The 7,974-nt window shown below is 56.6% G+C and overlaps 1 protein-coding gene across 1 annotated transcript in view; it reads right to left on the reverse strand.

Moving 5' to 3' along the window:
* Positions 1–1,940: 1,940 nt before the first annotated feature.
* The window catches only part of MCM7 (minichromosome maintenance complex component 7), a 37,767-nt gene continuing 31,733 nt past the window's right edge, over positions 1,941–7,974 (reverse strand). The window contains exons 5-15 of the mRNA XM_042461855.1: positions 7,907–7,972; positions 7,687–7,824; positions 6,972–7,121; positions 6,765–6,879; positions 5,832–5,963; positions 5,569–5,652; positions 4,739–5,132; positions 4,534–4,617; positions 4,228–4,396; positions 2,384–2,493; positions 1,941–2,299 (exon numbers count right to left, since the gene is read on the reverse strand). Coding sequence (XP_042317789.1) covers positions 2,092–2,299; positions 2,384–2,493; positions 4,228–4,396; positions 4,534–4,617; positions 4,739–5,132; positions 5,569–5,652; positions 5,832–5,963; positions 6,765–6,879; positions 6,972–7,121; positions 7,687–7,824; positions 7,907–7,972 — 1,650 coding nt within the window. The 3' untranslated portion in view covers positions 1,941–2,091. The remainder of the gene's footprint in view (positions 2,300–2,383; positions 2,494–4,227; positions 4,397–4,533; positions 4,618–4,738; positions 5,133–5,568; positions 5,653–5,831; positions 5,964–6,764; positions 6,880–6,971; positions 7,122–7,686; positions 7,825–7,906; positions 7,973–7,974) is intronic.

Consider the following 7,974-nt stretch of genomic DNA (forward strand, 5'->3'; position numbering starts at 1 on the left):
CTGCTGTCTCCTGGCTCCAGGAAGCAGGGAGAGAGTAGCATTTGTCTCCAGTTGTGAATGTTTGGGGAGGAGAAATCTTTTCCCCTGAACCTGCTCCATAAACTGTCACTCAGCAGTGGACTCTGCTGGATTTCAGGGAGGGTCCCCTCCTGGCTTGTTCCACGGAGCCTCAGCTGAGGATTGAACCTTCTGCATCCAAACCAGGGGCCCTTCCTCACCAGATGAGTTTTGCAAAATGGTGGGAAGAGGGGTGGCAAGCGTATAGAAGTAGACATGCTGTGCAGAGGAGGCAAGCAGACAGATAGGAGAGGTGGCGGTAAGAAGCGAGAGGAAAGCCGCATGCCAGGAGGATAGACTCAGTCAGGGAGGTCCTGGGGCTGAGCCTGCAGGGCCACAGCAGAAACATCAGGAGGAGCTCCCTGGGAGTAAGAACTCTCTCCCTCGGAGTGTGATGGAGTCTCCTTCTTTGGAGGGAGGTCTTTGAACAAGAACAGTAGCAAGAATATTTCTGTACCGCTTACTGATGTACTCAGTGGTGGGCAAAGTATCAGCTATGCCCCCCACAAGCTGGGGACTCACTTTAGGGACCTCGGAAGGATGCCGTGGAGAGTCAACCCCGAGACCCTGGCTGGGATTGAGCTCACAACCCTGTGGTTTGTGAGTGAGTGGCTCAGGAGAGGCACTGAACCCCTGCGCCACCTGGGCTGCTAAACAGAGGCTGGATGGCCGCCTCTTGGGGATGCCTTGATGGAGAGTTCCAGCATAGCAGAAAGGGGCTGGACTGGATGGCCCATTTTGGGGTCTCTTCCAACTCTAGGCTTCTAGGTTGAGATGGGGGTAGCTGGGAGCTGAGGTCAATTCAAAGGCGGTTAACAATCTCAGTGGCAGAGATGACCCTGCTGCAAAGGTCTTCCTCTCAAGGGGCACTGGAATGAACACAGTATAATACATTATTGCTGGGGAAAGAGGTCTCTTCTTAGAAAGCTCATATTCAGCCTGTAAAAGCCAAGGAGGATGACACCAGTTGTGAGGCAGGTCCTGTAGAAAGTATTTTCCACCTCGACCTCAGGAGGGTAAGAGCCGTTCTGCTTCAATGGGGGATGATGGAGCCTCCTAAAAAGAGGCTGGAGGGTCATCATTGCTCCCAAGGGGGCTTGGATGCTTCAGCAGGAGCAAAGCAAAATCCCGTTGGGAGGCAGCCATCAGAACAAGAGCAGTTCTGATCTTTTCCCAATAGATGAGGTGCTTACATTACAAAGCGTGTGTGTGTGTGTCTCTTGGGGAAGAGGAGAAAAGCCCCAAGGCCCATGACTCTGCAAATGGCGGCAGGACCAGGGTAGGAGGACCACTGCTTGCTGCTGGCAGGACAGCTGCCAAGGCGCTGGTCTTTCCCCATCTCAGTCCCACCTTGCCTCGCCATTTCCATCCTTCGCTCCAAGCAGCAGCCATTGGAAGCTTTTGCCAAACACCTTAGTAAGGCTTTAAAATGTGCCGCTACAAGACTCCTTCCCCACTTTTGTTGCCACCCCAACCTCTCACAGAAAATGGAGAGAGTTCCAGTGTCAGACTGTGTCAGGCTGCTAGTTATTAAAGAAGCGTTCCCTCTGGCGCTCAGGCCTTAGATGCACAAACTCATGCTTAGCTCTCAAGCTCGGTCCAGTTTACAAAACCAGAATGTAAGCCTAGAAAACTAGGGACAAGAGTGACTGTTCCCCAGCTGTGTTTCCCCCTCAATCGCCTTCCGTTCTCCCCAGGGGCCTTAAGAGATGTGAGCGTGGGGCTGCTAACCACCCCCCGATTTCCCTCCATTCACTGACTTGCAGCAAACAAAACGGAGACCATCTCTAGGGCTGGTCCCTCTCTCCTATCCAGTCACACACAGCCCTGGTCATCTCTTGCGTGAGCCATCGCTCCGAGTCCACAGAAAAGCGCTCTGCCTCTTTTCAAGGGACACAAAAACTTTTATTGAAGTCTGGGGTGGGGGAGGAATAGGTCAGATGATAAAAAGGACGGAGAGAGATGGCTGCTGACGGAGGTCTTCCAGGAAAGGCGCAGCCGGCGCGTGCGGCTCCGCAAGGAGGAGGCCCCCGGTCAGACGAATGTGAGCCAGGTCTTCTTCTGGTTGACCTGCCAGACATTGAGCTCCTCGTATTCGCTAAGGGCAGCCTGGAACTGCGCAGGAGTGAAGCCCTTCGACACGCAGCGCTGCTCCGCCTCGCCAAGATGGATGGAACGGGCCCCACCAGCCGGCACCATTTCTCGGATGGCTGCAAAGATCAACTCAGAGGGGCGCTGCGTCCTGCGGAGGCAAGGGAACGCTCAGCTCTGGATCGCTGCCAGCCACCGCAGGGACGCCAGGCTGGTTTGCGGCAGAGGTACTCACCTACTTAGCTGCCCTTTGTCAGCCAAAAGGGAGTCTTTGGACATCTCCATCAGGCGCATGGCCTCGTTCACGTCCTCCTTCTCAACCACATCCACGCGCCTCAGCCGTGCCTGCGTTGGGAAAAGGGCCACCGTTTACCCTCAAATGCCAGGCATGGAGGGAGTGCCTCCCCTCTGCCAGGACTGGGGCACACTTACTTGCACCCTACAAGCATTATTAAACAAGCTATCACAAGAATGCGCTCTGGAAAAATTTCATAGTCCTTGGGGGGACCATAGTTTTGTGGGACATGTCAGAGCGCTCTGGTGCCACAATAAACTACAATTCCCAAGATTCCCTAGCACTGAGTCAGGGAAGTTAAAGTGGTCTCAAATTGGGTTATTTCTGCAGTGTATTCAGGACCTGTGTAACCTTCCACGTCCCACTCTCCGAGCCTCAGAGCAAGGCAACGGTGGCAGAATAAATCCAGCCAAGTTTAGAAATGCTGAACAATCTGTCTAAAAGTAGATAGATCACGAAAAGCTACGCAAAGCCCTCAAAGACATTGGGGTGCTGGCACTCCGCCTGATAGTCCTGTGGAGAAGAGGCCACCGTCAGAACAGAATTCGGGGAAACAGAGTAGATCCCAATAGGCAAAAAGGGTCAGGCAAGGCTGCATCCTATCACCCTTCGGTGCTTGTTTGACTTATATGCTGAAGACATCATAAGAAAAGCAGAATTAGAATCAGAAAAAGGAGGACTGAAGGTAGGAGGAAGCAGCATTAACAACCTCAGATATGCGGACAATGACACCATACTATTCGGTCAAAGATGAAAGTGCAAAGGCAGCTCTGATGCTGAACATAAAGAAAACAATGACCGCAGAAGAAATACACAAATTCAATCCAGACAATGAGGAAACTTAAATAAGAAATCCCATATCTAGGATCAAACATTGACTAGAATGTTACATCTTGCCTGACGAAGAAGAAGCCCATGGAGCTTCAAAAGCTTGCAACAAGTATATTGTGCATTTTGGTTGGCCAATAAAGGTATCGCTGATAGATTTTTGTTTGGATTTGTTAAATGGCCAACACAGCTACCCCTCCATGTTTTAGGAATGGGAAGAGCAGCTACGAAAGAACTGGAAAAGATCCTGAAGAGCAAAGACATACAACTGAGCACTAAAATCAGACCCGTCCAGGCCACAGTTTTCCCCATCATCCCCATGAATGGATGGGATCCTTGGCGATGTCTCATCCAAAGAGGAGCCATGAGTCCGAACCGACTTGAGGGCAGCTAACAACAACAATCACAGGAGAAAAGTATAAGCTATGGGCCTTTGCGGACAATCTTATAACCATCTTTGAAGATCTGGATGAAAGCCTACCTAAACTATTAGAGACTTACAAAGCAACATCTGCAAAGCTAACTAGAAGCCTGACAAAAACTAAAGAGAAAGAATAGCAGGAAAAACCAGGTTTCCAAACACAATCAAACTCCCCGACTGAGGAGGGAGTGTCGCTCTCTTGCTGATCTGCTGGCGCACGCAGCGTATCTGGCTTCCTTCGCTCCCCTTTGCGCTCCATAGCTCTTGGGAGCCCACCTCCCATCATCCTTGCAGAGGGCCAGGAGCAGCTCAGCCCAGCCCTACTTACTCGATGAGCAACAGCAGGAGCATCTCAAGGGGACCCTGAACACCGAGGGGCCTGAGCCATGTGCGTCTTCCATTGACTGAATGACAACGCATGACCATTCCAGTGACTGGCAACTCACGGGAGGCAAGCTGGGAATAGCCCAGCAGTGGCCCAAGGCTGCCAAAACATCGAGGTCCCCAGCCACCCCCTCACCCTTCCTTGACTCACCAGCGCAGTGGCCAGGCGCAGGATGCCCAGCAAAGTGCGGGCGGAGGTGTAGGTGGTGTCCTTGCTGGCCCAGGCCTCCTTCCGCATTTCCACGTAGGCCGCCGTGATGTAGTCAGCCAATGACTCCGGCACAGTCGGCTGCTTCCGCTTGCACATGGAGATGTAGCGCCTGCCGGGAGACCGTGGGTATACACTTCAGCTGGGGGCTTCTATGCCTCCCATGCCGAGCTCCTTCCCTCCCTCTCTAGATATCCAGGGATTCCCCCCTAGCAACCAGGGCAGGCCGCATCCTTGCCATCTCCTTACCTCATGAGGCCCATGTCCAGCTGCTGGAACTGGCAGGGCGGCTGTCGGCTGTGCTGGTGGACATAGGTGATGTGCTGGGCCAAGCTGCAGACAGAGAGGGAGAGAACAAATAGCCACAGCTTTCCAGGCAGGAATCGACTTGAGAATCCCCCAGCCATCGCTGCAACGCGTGCCCCTGCCACACCCCCTCGGCCTGCGTCCTCACCGGAGATCATTGTCGCGCTCGGGCCGGTCCTGGATGAGCCAGAGGAGGTCGAAGCGGGAGAGGAGGGCAGCTGGCAGCTGGATGTTCTGCTCCAGGCTGCGCTTAGGGTTGTAGCGCCCGTAGGCGGGGTTGGCAGCCGCCAGGATGGCACAGCGGGCGTTGAGGGTGGTCAGGATCCCCGCCTTGGCAATGGAGAGGGTCTGCTGCTCCATCACCTCGTGGATGGCCGTGCGGTCTGACTCCAGCATCTTGTCGAACTCGTCGATGCAGCAGACACCACGATCCGCCAGCACCAGCGCACCCCCCTCCAAGGTCAGCTCCCCTGTCAGTGGATCCCGTAGCACCGCTGCCGTCAGGCCTACTCCAGAGGAGCCCCGCCCCGTTGTGTACTGGCCTGCAGAGGAAGCGTGGGAGGCTAGGGAGGCCCTTGGCCTGGCTGGACACCCCTCCAGCCACCCCTCCCTCCACCTTGGGAGGGCGCTGGACCACCCTTTCCCCCTCGCTCCCCCAGCAGCCAGAAAAGAGGGAAAGCTGGGGGCAGTGGGGTGCTGCTGAGCAAAGGACCCGTGGGGCTCTGTGGAGAAGGAAGCCCCTCCCAGACCTCTGCCAGGATTACTTTACCCCAACACAGCTGGGGAAGAGAACAGGGGCAGCCTGCCACCCCTCCCTGGTAGAAGCAGGCAAGGTGCCTCCCAAGCCCAGGCAAACGGGAACCCCTGGGCAGGGGCTGCTTCTGACCCTCCCGTTGCTTCAGACTCCAACTCCCATCATCCTTCACTGCTGGCTCTTTGGTCAAGCATGGGAGGAAGCCATCACCCCTGAGTACTCACTGCGTGGTGCCAGGCGGGTGATGTAGGAGAGCAGCTGGGACTTTGCCACGCCAGGGTCTCCCATGAGGCAGATGTTGATATTCCCTAGACAAGGGGAACGGAGGAGAAATATGGGGCATTCTTTCTGAGCTGACAGCCACTGTCTCCTGCAGAAGGGACTGAGGAAGACTGACAGGGGAAGGGGGAGAGGATGCCCTCCGACCGCCATGGGGCGGCCCTACCTCCGCGGCCCCAATAAAGGAGCTCCCTGCCTTGTGCCTTACCCCGGATCTTCATGCCCCGTGGGTTCTGGTCCACGCCGCCCACCAGCAGCAGCAGAAGTGCCTTCTTCACATCCTCGTGGCCATAGATTTCAGGGGCAATGGAAGCCGCCAGCTTGTCGTAGAAGTCCTCCTCTGCAAGACAAGCAGGGTGCCAGAAGAACAGGTTGTTGGCTTATTAATTTAATTCCTATCCTACCTGCCTCCCTCCCAAAATGGGGCCCAAGACGTGGCATGAATGCCAAAGGGAAGCATCCGTCCCCTGCAAGAAGGGCGCCAGGACCAAGTGGCGGAGGCAGGGAGAAAGGCAGTCCGCCTAGGACCAAGGAGGAGGCCACGTTCCCAAGAGAAGCACACATATGCGCGTGTGTGTTTTGCAAAGACATCACACCAGCAACCCTCGGAGGCAGAATCCCTGAAGCTTGAAAGAGATGGTGGCAGACATGCTAATCAAGTCCTCCCCAGAAAATGGTATCTGCACAGTTGACAGCAGAGAGCAAGAAATGGGGAAAGGGAAGGAGAGTTTGATGCCGCCCCTCGCCCCAGCAGCCCTGACCAGGGCCAGACCGGAGCTGCTTCCTCTTGTTCTGGATTCTCTGCTGGAACTCCTTCCCGGCAAACTTGGCCAGGATCTCCGCCCTGGACATCTGCCAAGCCTCCTCCTCCTCCAGCTGCTGACCTTCGAAGGGGGCTTTGCCCCAGAGGAAATCTCTCCTCCCCATTCTTTCTGCCAGCTGCAGCTTCCTGCTTGACCAAGACGTTACCAGGAGCCTCTTGCAAGTCCAAGACTATCTTCTGTCTGAACCACAGACACACGCGTGGCACCCGCCATCTTCTGCACCACTTTTGGCACCAGCATCACCCACACCCCAAAGACCCATGCTTCCAGGGGAGGGGAGGGGAGGGGAGGGGTCGGGGTCACAAGCCGAATCTCACCGGTGATCTGGCGCAGCTCTTCCTCTGAGAGGTCCTCCTCTCCCAGCTCCTCCTGCTCGCTCTTGCTAAGACAGACAATGTGGTGGGCTTCCAGGTATGTGTCTGAGAGGAGGCCCTGAGAGGAGGCACGCCACTTGGTCACCCACAGCCCACTGACCTCAGGTGCCCCATTGCCGCCCACTGCCCACCCTACCTGACTGCCCCCACCTGCAGTAGCTGCCGGAAGCCAGTCTGCCGCACGGGAAGGAAGACCCCGGTGATGCTGACGTGGTCCCCGGGCTGCACCAGGCGCGTGTTCTCTCCTTGCACGCTGACGGCCATGGAGCGTGGCAAGTTGCCCACCGGCACCTGGTCACTCTGCAAGCAAAGAAAGTGGGTGACGAACCACCAGGTCAGAGGCAAAAGAAGGCAGGGGGCCCCCTCCGAGGCCCAGCCAGATCCCCAGGCGGGAAGGAGGGTCCTTTCCACAGAAGACCCCTGACTGCTCACGAGAAACTCTCTTGAGCCCCTCCAGTGGCTGAGGCAGCTGCAGAGGAGAGCCAACCCAGGCAGGACCCACGGGGGAGCTTCCATGGGGGACAGGGGGGCTCCTGCTGTGGGGCCGGAGGGCACCCAGGAAGGCCAGCAGAGCCAAGAGGAACAGCCTGCAGAGGCTCCAGCATTGATGCCTGATCTTCTTTGTGAGAAGGGAGCTTCTGAGAGGCTTGGGCTGAACTGAGGAGCTGCCTGCCTCCAGGCCACCTGCTCCTCACACCTGCAGTTTCCTGTGGCATCCCACCCCAGAGCCTCTCGTTCCCCACAGCGGCCCCTGCCCTCCATCCTGAGTGAGGCCCAGGGCCACAGGAAGCCTCAGCTGTGCTTGGGGACTAGAGAAGGGGGAGGCAGCAGCAGCTGAAGAAAAAGCCCCCCTTCTCGGTCTCACCAGCTCCTGAATCCTGAGCTCCTGGTACTTGATGAACTTGGAGCCCCGGCTCTGGAGATACAGACGGCCCCCGGCCCGGTTGGTCTGGCACTCCCGGCTGGGGCATATCAGCAGCGGGGTGAAGGTGGGGGCCTGGATCTGGGGAGAGAGATGTGGGGAGGGGGTCAGGCCCCTGCACTCCCATTCCCCCACCTGCCCGCCTCAAAGGGCTGGTGCTCACCGGCTGATAGGTCTCTGCCCTGCACTGGTCGCAGGAGTAGGTGGCCACCACCATCCGGGGCTTGACCT

The sequence above is a fragment of the Sceloporus undulatus genome, chromosome 4, assembly GCF_019175285.1.
Source record: "Sceloporus undulatus isolate JIND9_A2432 ecotype Alabama chromosome 4, SceUnd_v1.1, whole genome shotgun sequence".
Classification (NCBI taxonomy): Eukaryota; Metazoa; Chordata; class Lepidosauria; order Squamata; family Phrynosomatidae; genus Sceloporus; species Sceloporus undulatus.